This window comes from Coenobita brevimanus, chromosome 91, assembly GCF_032717465.1.
Source record: "Coenobita brevimanus isolate Jiangsu-jjx chromosome 91, ASM3271746v2, whole genome shotgun sequence".
Taxonomy (NCBI): Eukaryota; Metazoa; Arthropoda; class Malacostraca; order Decapoda; family Coenobitidae; genus Coenobita; species Coenobita brevimanus.
This window is the reverse complement of record NC_137044.1, coordinates 16,835,481-16,851,813: the sequence shown is the minus strand read 5'-3', so window position 1 is coordinate 16,851,813 and position 16,333 is coordinate 16,835,481. Positions and strand designations below refer to the sequence as shown.

Sequence of the window (16,333 nt, the reverse complement as noted above, 5' to 3'; positions counted from 1 at the left end):
TTGACACCGGAAGCTTAACATTCTACCCAACTGAACTTGTATTTTATATACGGTACAGTAAATATTAACTGTTACTGGTGTCATATGACCCATCTCTGGTAACCTGTGATGTTGAGAATGCGGGTCGATTCACAAATTATGTACTATCAGTTCCCAGTCGGAACTTGGAAGTTTTATTGCAGTAAGAACAAGGAAGGGAGTGCGTCAGTGCATGTATTTCCCTTCTACTTGTTCTTGCTGAAGGGGGGTGGGGTAGTTACGGGAAAAACTGTAAGTCGTTTCGTGTATTATCAGTATATAATCGGAACATCAGGTGCGACTGACCACGGTTCTTTCAATGGCACCGTTATTTTTGTCCATGTTCTGGTCAGTTTGAGACTCCCTAGCACCTCTTTTTCGGTGTATTTCTGCTTAGGGTACATCAGTTCTCATTTAGACACCGTCACAGTTAGATAATGCAAAAGGAGATATGGAAGTGTAACGAGCAAGATGTGTAAGAAATCATCCTCACAAGAATGTTACTTTGCGTCAGACACTGTGTCCCCCAAAATATTTATAATATGCAGGAGGAAGGATAGGCCTACCTGTGCCATAGGGTATGCGCTTGATTTTTTGAAAGGCTACTCTTAATAGAAGTGTTCAGTCCTTCAGCGGTATAATTAAAATCCCATTACATACATGTTTTAGGCCAGTGCTCCCCCCCTTCTGCGTGCGTGTGTGTGTGTGTGTGTGTGTGTGTGTGTGTGTGTGTAGCATTGATAGCTTCTTTACGTTAATGTTGCTATAATGCAACCTTTTGAGATGTCAGCATCATTGCTAGTGTTTTGCGATTGTTGAATGAAAGTGGTGGTTTAAGTGGAAAGATTAAGAAATAGCTACAGTATAAACGCCTACCGTAGGGTATTTTACCATTCTTAGCACTCAGCAGATGGCTTTATTTATTTATTTATTTATTTTTTGTCAAGCCGTATCCCAGTTGGCGTAGGGAGTAGGTATGACGCTTATTACAACATCGTTTTTTACCATAGTGCCGGATACCTCAAATTTAGCCATTACTTCATTTAATACCTAGCGTACGTTAGTGTAATTGCTTATTACTCCAGGCAAACATATTAATACAGAAGGTACGGTACGGTAACTATCAAATCCCTTACGATGTGTTTTATCCAAACCAAATACTGGATAAGTTTTCCCCGGGACAAAAACAGTGGCTCAGTTGTACTAGTTATATACAGTACCAAGCGTACTGGTGTGAGCTGAACATCTCGAGTAAACCTACGTCACCTTAGCTTATCCGGCTTGCGGTTGAGCATGGAGGCCAGTCAGTTCGTTCCCCAACACATACAACTTGCCGCAGGCATACAGCTGGCACACACTACCGTTGTTGTTGTTGCTATTTTTATTTTTATTAGCTACCTCGGCCAAGGAGGTTACGTTTTCACCCCTGTCCGTTTGTTGGTTGGTTTTGAGCAAGATTACACAAACACTACTTGACGGATTTCACGAAACTTGGTAGAAGAATGGGCCTTGGCCCAGAATAGACTAATAAATTTTGGTGCGGATCAAGGATTTTTTTTTTTTTTTTTTTTTTTTTTTTTTTTTTTTCACTAACACAGCGAGATAGGGCGTTTTTCGAGATTTTCGTAAAATTTTCAGTGAATATTGCATGGATGTCGATGGCAGAGGTATGCGCTGCACTGCGTGCTATTCTAGTTATTATTATTATTATTATTATAGGTCTGTGACATTTGTGAGTGCCTGGTACCGTATTTTTTGTGTATTCTGTGCCAGCCTGAACACACACACACACACACACACACACACACACAGAACACACACACACACAGAACACACACACACACACACACAGAACACACACACACACACACACAGAACACACACACACACACACACAGAACACACACACACACACACAGAACACACACACACACACACAGAACACACACACACACACGTGCATCTAAGCATGTAAACATGAGTAACTGTTAAGTGACTACGGAAGCTACTTGTGTTTTCTTGCTACCATGACCCAATTTCATCAGCTTTGGGAGATAGCAAAGGGGGTTAATGGAGGTTTCTAATCTAATAGAGTTCTCACGCAGAGTGAAATCGTATGGCGGTAGCAAAAGTGTCACTGTAGTGAAAAGGAGCTAGATACGTTGGCTTAAGTGAAGAGGATTAAAGATGATGCATTTGACATTGGCCTGCAGTATGTAGTCTTATGGTTTGAGATCTTGTCATGGAAGGTACGGGATAGTAATGATCAGTGATTGTAATCAGATTCAGAAAGTGACGTAATAATACGAGTTTGTGAGTAATAATCCTTAAGGTAGCTACAGAAAATTTTGTTTTGGAATTTACAGTTGTATAACCAGTTAAGGCTGGCCGATCAGAATGGGACGACACTTCCTTGTTAGGACCATTGTCTTGAAGCCGTTACTCAATAGTTAGATGAGCCTTGCCTAGTATTGCTAGTAATGAAATGCAGTGCAGTAATTCAGATTATTGGTACGTTGTGGGGCAAACTGACACCCATGGTAATAATAGCCAAGGCTGTGTTGATTACTTCTCCAACACCAAAGATAGTATAATGAGTGTTAGCTATTAACATGTCAACCCTTAGATAACAATGTGTGTGTGGTATAGTTACATAAAGTATCCGATGTGCATGCATGTTGATTAACTCGTATTTGTGATATAAACTATCCTCTCGATAGTTTGTCGATTTCTTTGCTTAGTGTAACCTGCTGTTGAACTACTAAAGATTTATATCTGTAAGATGGTTGCAGTACGATGTATATTTTTAAGAATGTGGCCTTGGTCCTCTTCCTCGAGTAAATGTTACCTGGTACCCTTAATGGTAGTGATATTGTTTACATCTCATTACCATGTCAACATAACTGCACTTTACATGTACCCTCAGTAATAATACTGTCAGGAGCCCTAACATTAGTTAGTGCCCCTTATGTAAAGTTAGCGCTTTGTTAAACCCTCGCGGCCTCTCCTCCACCAAGGGTAAAAATGCTCTTATTTGTTCAGGAAAAAACTGTCATCCCAAGTAATAAGGTTTATTGGTAATATTAATTGATAAATATACACTCTTGGCAAGGTAGAAGAGGTCGCATGCTTTGTTTTTAGATAAATAATTAAGTTCCATGGTACCTAAAGTAATCCCCAATAAATTGTTTCATTTAATTATTCCAATTACATGTACAACATAAGACGACGGTGAGTACATCTCCCTCGAAAAACTATCTGCCAGAAGAGGGTTTTCTGTATTCTGCATCAAATTTTTGTCATATGTAATTTTTGATTAAAGCATTTTATCATGAGGAGAAACTAAGGGGAAACTTGGACGAACTAGAATGCTTCCTTCCCCAACATTGTATAAAGTGTTTTATCTACCTTAGCATTGTTTATAAAGAGGATTTTTTTTTTCTCTTAGAAATACTGTATGTCAGTCATAGGGAGACTAATCTGATGCATGCTAATTATCTGAAAGATACCTAGCTCTTTTCGTATCCTCTTCATGCTTACCCTAGCTGACCAGGGTTGGGGTTGTTTCCTTATCAGTTTGTCTGCTCCGAATCCATTTCAACTTCTGACTTAATATATAGGTAAAGGAATTGGAATTGAACACTGGAATGGAATTGTTCTGTTTAATTCCAAATCATATAGATGACTTCTGGCAAATAATTAGTTGATATATAGCATGGAATTCATAGTTAATGCAGTGTAAATCACTTAACAGTAATATCCTTCAAATATCAAAGTGTCTTAATTGTATTGCATGTAATAGTCTTGCATTTGATAAGCAGATTATTGTAAGAGTTGGATTGATATGGCTGAAGTCTAGGCTTAAAAAGAAACTATCCTGAGACTGTTGAAGCATGTAACACTGTTCAGACAATTTTCAGCAAGCTGATGTCACTAAAACGTACGGTAGACATAAGACTAGTCTTCTGTATTTCTTGTACAGTGGGAATTTGAAGTATTTTCCGACCATTGAGAATACGAAGTTTTATCTCGTGAGGAATTTTTAATTAGTTAATAAGATATGCAGTGGTGAAATTACCAAGAATTTGTAAAGGAGTTATCCCAACCCTGTAGCATATATGGTTCACTCGTCACATCTGTGGTGCATGATTTTCCTCGTTATTAAAATAACCCAGAAATGTCACTCGATATTTGTGCAGTTTTCCTTGGTTAATCTGTTACATTTGAGCGTTAAAAAGAAGCAGGTTTGTGTCCAACCTATACTGTTTATCCCTCTTTACCTCGCTTTATGCACGTATATCGTCCCTTTCATTCTTGATCTGATTCTTGGCTTAAGCTTGTCAGCCTTTGAAATGTATGTAATTTCAGTCATACTTTTTATATACCGTTATTATCCCTTTCCTTGCTAGTTCAGATCATCAGTTAATAGTTTGCAATCTGATCTGTCATGATAGTTCCTATTTAGTAGTTATATGTCAGTTTAAAAAAATAAAATAAAACAAAGATGTAGGCTTCAGTATCCTTGATAAGTACTTCCAAGTATGGAAATAGTCAGTTTGGACGAAGAAACTTACGGTATTTGTCACACTTCCTGTGGCGGTGCTTAGTGTTCATAATGCCCAGTGTCCAGCGGTAGACCGATACCCTTATACTGCAAAGTTTGTAAAAAAAAATTTACAGGAGCAAGACCACCTGCCAGTAATTAAAAGTAAATCCTTAACAATTAGTACATATGAGTATATTGATGCCTCAACCAATGAGAGGATTGAACATAGCGAGATTTGTTAATGTTGTGTGTGTAGCTAATGTAACCGTTTAAGTAAGTCACATTTTACCTGGCAATAGCACCTTCAGTCAGAGATCTATAGCTACATTTTTCAGCCTTGTGAAAAGTAAATATATTTGCCCTGCAGTGTAAGTGCGATCACATTCCAACCAAGATGCTTAGGAAGTAAGAATATTACTGTCAGTCCAGGCGCCTAAATTCTGACTTTATGCAGGTTGGTCGCGATAATACTCCTCCAAGCCTGTCATTAAAAATTTAGCTCCCTTTTACTGAACCCCTTCAGTCCGGTGACGCAGTTTTTATTCTTGCTAGCCCCAGACGATTTTCTGATTACCCACACCTCATTAAACCCTTGGCTGCTAAAAATCTCCCCGAATGACAGTAATCGTTTGTAGTTAGCAAGATAAACCCCAAAATGACGTTCTCTGGGTGAGTGGGAATGGGCAACTGTAGACATACCAAACCCATGTGTCAGCCCTGTACTCCGTCACTCCCTGTCAAACCTCATTCATTAGCCCCTTCAGTCCGGCGACACGTTTTACTTTTCTTGCTACCTCCAGACGATTTCATTCAGCCTTTGGGAGATCTCTTGCAGTAAAGGAGTAAGCGAATTTATAACCTTTATCAGTTCAAAAACTCCAAAGTGGATTAAGCGTCTGGACATAGCAAGAATAAAGCAAAAAGTAGGTCATCGGATTGATTGGTTTAATCCTCCTTGTGGATGCAGTTTGTTCATTTTGTTGGTACTGAAAACCTTCGTAGTTCTAATATACTTGTGAACACAGCCTTAAATATCCCCCCATCCCATTGCACTGGCAATTCCTTTATGAACTTCGGCAGTCCCCTGACTTATTTTGTCATTTTGCTATCTCCAGACAATTTGAGGAGAGTTCTCAAAGTCGAAGGGTTAGATTTAGCTTTCATTAACCCCTTCGCCGCTTGAGTACACTCCTAAGCCAAGTAAATTCGTCTGGTTTAGCAAGGAAAATAAAATACGTCACCGGATGTAAGGAGTAACTTTCCAGTTCAAGATGACTTCAGTTAACTTTGATGCGCATGATTTTACCCCCCCCCCAGCCCTTCTCTTCTAAATATTTAACACCCATTTATTCGTGATCTCCCTCATGCAGTAACAAAGTTCCTTAGCCTTCCATAAGCAAAATTATTGGCAGGGCATTTTAAATTCCCGTAAGCCACAAGTTGGCCTGTGCTGCATTTCTAACAAAATCGAAAATTGGGGAAGTGGTCACGTAATAAAATAACTGTCGCCTTTGATATAAACATTTGATGAGTATTGTAATAATAATAATAATAATAATAATAATGACAGGGTGGCAGAGTTTCTTAGTTTAGGATATAGCTGCGTAGGTGTCTCGCGTTTGTAGCCTGTTTTCAGCTTCACTAACTAGTGCCATTTATAATAAAACACTAAACTGTTGCGTCCTTTGGAAAAATTTTAATCTTACTGTACACATGACTTCAGCAGTGGTGTTGAAATTGAACACCCAAGGTAGATGTGACAAATGGTCTGGGTAATGCCTAGTTATGCACGATGAATTAGATAAGATTTAATTGAACCTTGTTTATGATTAAATTTCACAGAATTTAACTGCTCTACACCAATCAGTTAATGATGAGCTAAGTTAATTTTGGTGCTGGATTTACTCTGGCAATCCCTCACCCGACGACAGACGTGTTCTGCTGAGCATTTTCGAGAGGACACCTATTGTTGCCTAAAGTACTTTATACTTCGGCAGCAGGAATGTCCTTTAACCAAATAAATTAGTATCCAGAGAAATAGTAGAACCTTATTGTGGCAGTGAAAGTGTTGTGTTTTTGCTGCAGCTGTATCACACAGTGCAATGTCTTGCATCAGCCAGTGTAGGCTAAAAAAGCTGGACTTTACGAGACCATGAGAGAGCATGTTTGTCTGAAGTGATGAGGCTTGGGTTTCCCACTCAGGGCTCATCAAACAGGCCACACTACTGACCTGATTCTGTAACTTGACTTGTTGCAACTTATGTGACCCCCGAAATCAACAACTGTGGTGAAACTACGATCGTTGCAGTACAGGGTTAACTTTTGATATTTGAGTAAAACTTAGTTTGTCAGTAACGAACGCGAACGTAATCATCACTACAGTTGTATATTCGAGCAGGCAGAATTTGGAAATAAATTTTTAGGGTAATAAATGCTACCAATTATTAGTTACGGTACGTATCTGACACAAATTATATAATTAGTTATTGTACGTATCTAACATCAGTAGGGTACACATTATAGTGTTGGTGATTTGGGTACCAAGATATTATTTAATAAAATGCTGGTGATGTAGATTATCTTGAGTATCAAAGGCGGCCCACCACTGGCCTCGTAATCACGAGGTGCGTGGTTAGTCCCAGTGTGGTAATCAAGTTGAGTAACCTTAGGTCTCTTCATGTTAAAAGCAGCCTGGTCTTGTCAGTCCGTCCTAAACCAACTTGCTTGTATTTGCCTACAGAATTGGAGAAGCCAGTTGCTATAGTGAACCACTCATGAACTGGTCATTAAGATATACACCGTACCTATGTTTTTACCCTGAATACCATCTAATCCATAGAGACAGATATTTAGTAGGTTAACACCGTATGGATAGGAAGAGATTTTGATTTATAGATGCTAGTATTAAAGGTTATCAAAGGAAAATATATGTGCGCAGTAATCAACGTCGGTGCGCTTACTGCCATTACACGGAAATTGCTAAAGCTGCGTCCTCCTTTTAACCAAACTCCCTGTCGCCGTGGAGACTCCCCCCACCCCACCCCCCCACCGCTTCAGCCCGGATCAATAGTCTCCCTTCTCGGTTGCAACGCGGTCGCACTCTGCTGGGCTGATTTATAAGTCCTTATTTATACGTAACACTGTTTTGACAACAGTAAGTAATAAAATTATTCCATTTGTTTCGGTGAGACAAGATTCGTCATTATTGAGTCATGATGGCAGCGTATGGTAACTGAGAAGCGGCGGTCGGGTGACGCATGCCCAGTTAGGCTACTCCTCAGGAAACAGGCGCACACCCACTTCAATTACCTGATGTTCGTTGTTAGTCTATAGCTTTTTGATGTGTATAATTATACAAGTTCATCTTTATTGCTTGTTCTCGACGTTCTGCTGCTTAATATAAGATACCGGTAGTTCATCAGAGCACATCCCTTTGACCTTAGTATTTTCAATGTCGAACTAATGCCTTGTTTTATAAAACGATAAAACGTTTGACTGTTTAACAAGGGAAAGTTACGAAGCTACAATATCAGCGCCAGTGAAAGTGGAATGCATGCAGTGGTGGGTACAGTACGTAAAGCTGAAACCATCTGTGACTACCGTTATCGATTACCGCGCCCTCCCCAGCACCCCCGCTGCCCCCCTCACCCCCTCACGCCCCTCCTTCCCCCTCCCTCACGTCCCTCCTCTCCCCCCCTCACGTCCCTCCTCTCCCCCCTCACGTCCCTCCTCTCCCCCCCCTCACGTCCCTCCTCTCCCCCCCCCCTCACGTCCCTCCTCTCCCCCCCTCACGTCCCTCTTTCCCTTTGCCTCTTCTCTCTCTCTCTCTCTCCCCGGTCACGTACCTCCTCTCTCTCTCGTCACGTACCTCCTCTCTCTCCCCCGTCACGTACCTCCTCTCTCTCCCCCGTCACGTACCTCCTCTCTCTCCCTCGTCACGTACCTCCTCTCTCTCCCTCGTCACGTACCTCCTCTCTCTCCCCCGTCACGTACCTCCTCTCTCTCCCGTCATGTACCTCCTCTCTCTCCCCCGTCACGTACCTCCTCTCTCTCCCCCGTCACGTACCTCCTCTCTCCCCCGTCACGTACCTCCTCTCTCCCCCGTCACGTACCTCCTCTCCCCCGTCACGTACCTTCTCTCCCCCGTCACGTACCTCCTCTCTCCCCCGTCACGTCCCTTCTCTCTCCCCCCGTCACGTCCCTCCTCTCCCCCGTCACGTCCCTCCTCTCTCCCCCGTCACGTCCCTCCTCTCATCCCCTTCACAAACCTCTTTCTCTATCCCCCGTCACGTACCTCCTCTCTCTCTCTCTCTCTCTCTCTATCACTTACCTCCTGTCTCTCTCTCATCACTTACCTCCTGTCTCTCTCTCATCACTTACCTCCTGTCTCTCTCTCATCACTTACCTCCTGTCTCTCTCTCATCACTTACCTCCTGTCTCTCTCTCATCACTTACCTCCTGTCTCTCCCCCGTCACTTACCTCCTGTCTCTCCCCCGTCACTTACCTCCTGTCTCTCCCCCGTCACTTACCTCCTGTCTCTCCCCCGTCACTTACCTCCTCTCTCTCCCCCGTCACTTACCTCCTCTCTCTCCCCCGTCACTTACCTCCTCTCTCACCCCCGCCACTTACCTCCTCTCTCTCTCTCTCCCCCGTCACTTACCTCCTCTCTCTCTCTCTCCCCCGTCACTTACCTCCTCTCTCTCTCTCTCTCCCCCGTCACTTACCTCCTCTCTCTCTCTCTCCCCCGTCACTTACCTCCTCTCTCTCTCTCTCTCTCTCCCCCGTCACTTACCTCCTCTCTCTCTCTCTCCCCCGTCACTTACCTCCTCTCTCTCTCTCTCCCCCGTCACTTACCTCCTCTCTCTCTCTCTCTCCGTCACGTACCTCCTCTCTCTCTCTCCCCCGTCACTTACCTCCTCTCTCTCTCCCCCGTCACTTACCTCCTCTCTCTCTCTCTCTCCGTCACGTACCTCCTCTCTCTCTCTCTCTCTCTCTCCCCCGTCACTTACCTCCTCTCTCTCTCTCTCTTCCCCGTCACGTACCTCCTCTCTCTCCCCTGTCACGTACCTCCTCTCTCTCCCCTGTCACGTACCTCCTGTCCTCCCCCGTCACGTACCTCCTCTCCTCCCCCGTCATGTACCTCCTCTCCTCCCCCGTCATGTACCTCCTCTCCTCCCCCGTCACTTTCCTCTCTCTCTCTTTTTCTCTCCCGTCACTTTCCTCTCTCTCTCTCTCTCTCTCTCTCTCTCTCTCTCTCTCTCTCCCGTCAGTTCCTTCTCTCTCCCCCCATAACTTCGCTTCTCTAACTTCCCACCTCTTTCTCCTTTCCTCTTCCCCCTAATGTTCCTCTCTCTCTCTCTCTCTCTCTCTCTCTCTCCGCTCACGTCCATCGTCGTCCTCCCCCTCACCTCCCTCCTCTGCTCCTCCCCCTCACCTCCCTCCTCTGCTCCTCGCCCTCACCTCCCTCCTCTGCTCCTCGCCCTCACCTCCCTCCTCTGCTCCTCGCCCTCACCTCCCTCCTCTGCTCCTCGCCCTCACCTCCCTCCTCTGCTCCTCCCCCTCACCTCCCTCCTCTGCTCCTCCCCCTCACCTCCCTCCTCTGCTCCTCCCCCTCACCTCCCTCCTCTGCTCCTCCCCCTCACCTCCCTCCTCTGCTCCTCCCCCTCACCTCCCTCCTCTGCTCCTCCCCCTCACCTCCCTCCTCTGCTCCTCCCCCTCACCTCCCTCCTCTGCTCCTCCCCCTCACCTCCCTCCTCTGCTCCTCCCCCTCACCTCCCTCCTCTGCTCCTCCCCCTCACCTCCCTCCTCTGCTCCTCCCCCTCACCTCCCTCCTCTGCTCCTCCCCCTCACCTCCCTCCTCTGCTCCTCCCCCTCACCTCCCTCCTCTGCTCCTCCCCCTCACCTCCCTCCTCTGCTCCTCCCCCTCACCTCCCTCCTCTGCTCCTCCCCCTCACCTCCCTCCTCTGCTCCTCCCCCTCACCTCCCTCCTCTGCTCCTCCCCCTCACCTCCCTCCTCTGCCTCCTCCCCCTCACCTCCCTCCTCTGCCTCCTCCCCCTCACCTCCCTCCTCTGCCTCCTCCCCCTCACCTCCCTCCTCTGCCTCCTCCCCCTCACCTCCCTCCTCTGCCTCCTCCTCCTCTGCCTCCTCCCCCTCCTCTGCCTCCTCCCCCTCACCTCCCTCCTCTGCCTCCTCCCCCTCTTCTCCCCTCTGTGCCTCCTCCCCCTCTTCTCCCCTCTGTGCCTCCTCCCCCTCTTCTCCCCTCTGTGCCTCCTCATTTCTCTCCCTTCTCCCCCTCTCCTTCTCTGCCTCCTCCCCCTCTCCTCTCCCCCTTCCCCTCTCCTCTCTCCCGCCTTCACCTCCCTCCTCTCCCCCTCACCTCCCTCGTCTCTCCCCCTCACCTCCCTCGTCTCTCCCCCTCACCTCCCTCGTCTCTCCCCCTCACCTCCCTCGTCTCTCCCCCTCACCTCCCTCCTCTTCCTCCCGCTCACCTCCCTTCTCTGCATCCTCCCCCTCACCACCCCCTCTCTCTGTTGCTGTTTGCTTTCCTTTCTACTCACCCCCTCACCTCCATCCTCTCCCCCACCACCTCCCTCCCTTCTCCCTCTCTTTCCCCTCACTTCCGTCTCTTCCTCCTTGCATCTCCTCTCCTCTCTCACCTCCCTCTCTTTCCCCTCACTTCCCTCTCTTCCTCCTTGCATCTCCTCTCTCCTCTCTCCCCCTCTCGTTCCTTCTCCCCCAACACGTTCCTCCGCTTTCCTCCGTCACGTTTCTCTCTCCCGTCATGTTCTTTCCCTCACGTCCCTCCTCACTCCCCCCTCACCTCCCTCCTCTCCCTGCCCCTCACCTCCCTCCTCTTTCTCCCCCCATCACCTCCCTCCTCTCCCTCCTCCACACCTCCCGTCTTTCTCCCCATTACCTCCCTCCTTTCCCCCCGTCTCCCCATAACCTCCCTCGTCTTCCCCCCTGACGTCCCTCCTCTTCGCCCCTCCCGTCCCTCCTCTCCCCTCCCCCTCACTTCCTCCTCTCTCCCCCTCACTTCCTCCTCTCTCCCCCTCACTTCCCTCCTCTCTCCCCCTCCCCCTCACTTCCCTCCTCTCTCCCCCTCCCCCTCACTTCCCTCCTCTCTCCCCCTCCCCCTCACTTCCCTCCTCTCTCCCCCTCACTTCCCTCCTCTCCCCCTCCCCCTCACTTCCCTCCTCTCCCCCTCCCCCTCACTTCCCTCCTCTCTCCCCCTCCCCCTCACTTCCCTCCTCTCCCCCTCCCCCTCACTTCCCTCCTCTCTCCCCCTCCCCCTCACTTCCCTCCTCTCTCCCCCTCCCCCCTCACTTCCCTCCTCTCTCCCCCTCCCCCTCACTTCCCTCCTCTCTCCCCCTCCCCCTCACTTCCCTCCTCTCTCCCCCTCCCCCTCACTTCCCTCCTCTCTCCCCCTCCCCCTCACTTCCCTCCTCTCCCCCTCCCCCTCACTTCCCTCCTCTCTCCCCCTCCCCCTCACTTCCCTCCTCTCTCCCCCTCCCCCTCACTTCCCTCCTCTCTCCTCCTCCCCCTCACTTCCCTCCTCTCTCCCCCTCCCCCTCACTTCCCTCCTCTCTCCCCCTCCCCCTCACTTCCCTCCTCTCTCCCCTCCCCCTCCCTTCCCTCCTCCCTCCCCCTCCCCCTCACTTCCCTCCTCCCTCCCCCTCCCCCTCACTTCCCTCCTCTCTCCCCCACCCCCTCACTTCCCTCCTCTCTCCCCCTCACTTCCCTCCTCTCTCCTACTCCCCCTCACTTCCTCCTCTCTCCCCCTCCCCCTCACTTCCCTCCTCTCTCCCCCTCCCCCTCACTTCCCTCCTCTCTCCCCCTCCCCCTCACTTCCCTCCTCTCTCCCCCTCACCCTCACTTCCCTCCTCTCTCCCCCTCACCCTCACTTCCCTCCTCTCTCCCCCTCACCCTCACTTCCCTCCTCTCTCCCCCTCACCCTCACTTCCCTCCTCTCTCCCCCTCACCCTCACATCCCTCCTCTCTCTCCCTCACCCTCACTTCCCTCCTCTCTCCCCCTCACCCTCACTTCCCTCCTCTCTCCCCCTCACCCTCACTTCCCTCCTCTCTCCCCCTCACCCTCACTTCCTCCTTTCTCCCCCTCACCCTCACTTCCTCCTTTCTCCCCCTCACCCTCACTTCCTCCTTTCTCTCCCTCACCCTCACTTCCTCCTTTCTCCCCCTCACCCTCATTTCCTCCTTTCTCGTCTCTCCCCCTCCCCCTCACTTCCCTCCTCTCTCCTCCTAACCCTTACTTCCTCTTCTCTCCCCCTCCCCCTCACTTCCCTCCTCTTCCTTCTCACTTCCTTCCCCTTCCCCCTCACTTCCTTCCCCTTCCCCCTCCCCCTCCCTTTCACTTCCCTCCTCTCTCCCCTATCCCCCTCACGACCTCTTTCTCCTCCCTCATTTCCTCTTCCCTCTCACGTCCTTCGCCTGCACCTCCCAGCTTCCTCTTCTATTTCCTCTGCTTCCCATTTCACTCTCCTCCCTCCACTATCCCCCCCCCCTTCCCTTCTCCTGCAGCCGTCCCGGTCCCTCTCTCCCCCAGCGACTTTCACCGACCTTCCTACTTCTCCCAGATGTCACCACACCACCATCACCACCACGCCGTATCCTTGACTTAGTACCGTATATCTCAATGTCAGCTTAACCCCTTCAGCCAGAGGACGTCATTGGTGTATTATTCTTGCTACTAAGACGATTTCATTTAGCTCGGAAAAGTCTTCTAATAGTGAAGAGGTTATTGAAGGCTGTCTAACCCAACCATTTAAAAAACAAAATCGTCTGGAGAAAGTCATGGGACTGAAGAGGTTAATGGCTCTGCATTCACACAATTGATGTATTACTGTTAGGATACATCGTCGTTAGATGGCTTTTTTGTGGATACTGTATATACATGGAACGCTGTTTTGAATTGCATGTTAGATATTGCGAAACATTAGTAACTAGCACTTGTACCGTTCTAGTGTTTCAGTAGCATACCGTACTTTCGTTATTTATGGCATTGCACCATAAACGTGTACAGAAGGTAAAAGTTGTATGGAGAACAATGAGTGTTGTTTATTTTGTACCAGAAAAAAAAAAATGCATGGCATAGGTGGCTTCAGATTTTTATTTCAAGATATGCCTAACTCAAGAGGCTGGCTGATGTTCGTTTGTGGGTGTCGAGTTGTAAACACAAGGCGTCGACTTGAGATAGCTGCTTAGTATAAATCAAGCTAACATTAAGTACTTCAGGGTTAAGGACATTTGGGTGCTAATGGATCATAACTTAAGGGGAAAAGGTTTAATTGTTTGGAATAAAAAAAAAAAAAATAGTTCTGGCTGATTCAAGTTATTTGATAGTTCATATGAGCATAACTTTTCGTCATGAAAGAAACTAAGAAACTACAAAACTTGCAAGGCCTTTTGTATAAAAACTAGTGAATTTGCTAGGTATTATTTTTTGTTATTTTTAGATGTCCTCGTGATATGTATTTTCTCACCCAGGCGGACCAACTGACTGAGGAGCAGATTGCAGAGTTCAAGGAGGCGTTCTCCTTGTTTGACAAGGACGGTGACGGCACCATCACCACCAAGGAGTTGGGCACAGTGATGCGTTCCCTCGGCCAGAACCCCACCGAGGCAGAGCTGCAGGACATGATCAATGAGGTTGACGCTGACGGTACGTACCCATTGATAACCATACCCACTCCCCAGTATACACAGCACTTAACCATACCCACACCCCATTACACAACTATACCTCACCAAATTACACAACTACCCACACCCCGTTACACACGACACAACCATACCCAAACCTCATTACGCACGACACAATCATACCCACACCCCGTTACACACGACACAACCTTACCCACACATCGTAACACACGACACAACCATACCCACACCCCGTAACACACGACACAATCATACCCACACCCCGTAACACACGACACAATCATACCCACACCCCATAACACACACAACCATACCCACTCCCCATTACACACAACCATACCCACTCCTCATTACACGCACAACCATACCCACACCCCATTACACACACAACCATACCCACTCCCCATTACACACACAACCATACCCACTCCCCATTACACACAACCATACCCACTCCCCATTACACACAACCATACCCACACCCCATTACACACAACCATACCCACTCCCCATTACACACAACCATACCCACACCCCATTACACACACAACCATACCCACTCCCCATTACACACAACCATACCCACTCCCCATTACACACAACCATACCCACTCCCCATTACACACAACCATACCCACTCCCCATTACACACAACCATACCCACACCCCATTACACGCACAACCATACCCACTCCCCATTACACACAACCATACCCACTCCCCATTACACACACAACCATACCCACACCCCATTACACGCACAACCATACCCACTCCCCATTACACGCACAACCATACCCACTCCCCATTACACACAACCATACCCACTCCCTATTACACACAACCATACCCACTCCCTATTACACACAACCATACCCACTCCCTATTACACACAACCATACCCACTCCCTATTACACACAACCATACCCACCCCATTACACACAACCATACCCACCCCATTACACACAACCATACCCACCCCATTACACACAACCATACCCACCCCATTACACACAACCATACCCACCCCATTACACACAACCATACCCACCCCATTACACACAACCATACCCACCCCATTACACACAACCATACCCACCCCATTACACACAACCATACCCACCCCATTACACACAACCATACCCACCCCATTACACACAACCATACCCACCCCATTACACACAACCATACCCACCCCATTACACACGACCATACCCACTCCTCATTACACACGACCATACCCACTCCTCATTACACACGACCATACCCACTCCTCATTACACACAACCATACCCACCGCATTACACACAACCATACCCACTCCCTATTGCACAACTATACCCACTCCCCATTGCACAACTATACCCACTCCCCATTACACAACTATACCCACTCCCCATTACACAACTATACCCACTCCCCATTGCACAACTACACCCACTCCCCATTACACAAAACCATACTCACTCCTCATTACACACGGCCATACCCACTGCCGGTATGGACTGAATGGTAGTGGACCAGCCACTTTCCCGAGAAATGAAAATTGTGCTTTTGAACAGCTTCTTAATAGGTGGTTAGAATGGTGTGTGTGTGTGTGTATATATATATATATATAAATATAAATAATTGTGCATCAGGCTGCATACAAATTTAGCTGCCTCACTACGAAGGCGTATATTTTATCCTAATTTCTGGCGATATCGTTCATCGTTAGGGACTTTCGAACTGAAAATGTTACATAACCTTCTAGTCCCCCCACAAGGCTACTTAAACTTTCGCCCAGTCTGAAAAACAATTGTCTGATAGCAGCAGAGAAGACTATAAATGACGTCATGGTGTTTAGCCGTTGGCACCAGTAACCTTGCCTTGACTGTTGTGAGTGTGGCGTTTGTCGGCAGCTGCTGACACTGCTCTCAAGGCGCTCCATTTTTGTTGCCTACGTGGTCAACCAGTTATGCTAATAGTTTCTAATCACATTTCTACTTTCCTGTTTACCTTTTCTTGTTCTGGATCTTACCCACCCCTCTAGTACCTATCTAGTCTACTTGGTCAACCAGTTATGTTAATAGCTTCTAATCGTTA

The 16,333-nt window shown here is 47.7% G+C and overlaps 1 protein-coding gene across 2 annotated transcripts in view; it reads left to right on the top strand.

Annotated features, from left to right (window-relative positions):
- LOC145411825 (calmodulin) overlaps window positions 1-16,333 on the top strand; it is a 51,744-nt gene that overhangs the window by 13,329 nt on the left and 22,082 nt on the right. For both annotated transcript variants that reach the window (XM_080281787.1, XM_080281786.1), the window contains exon 2: window positions 14,071-14,245. In XM_080281787.1, the coding sequence (XP_080137913.1) occupies window positions 14,071-14,245 (175 nt within the window). The remainder of the gene's footprint in view (window positions 1-14,070; window positions 14,246-16,333) is intronic.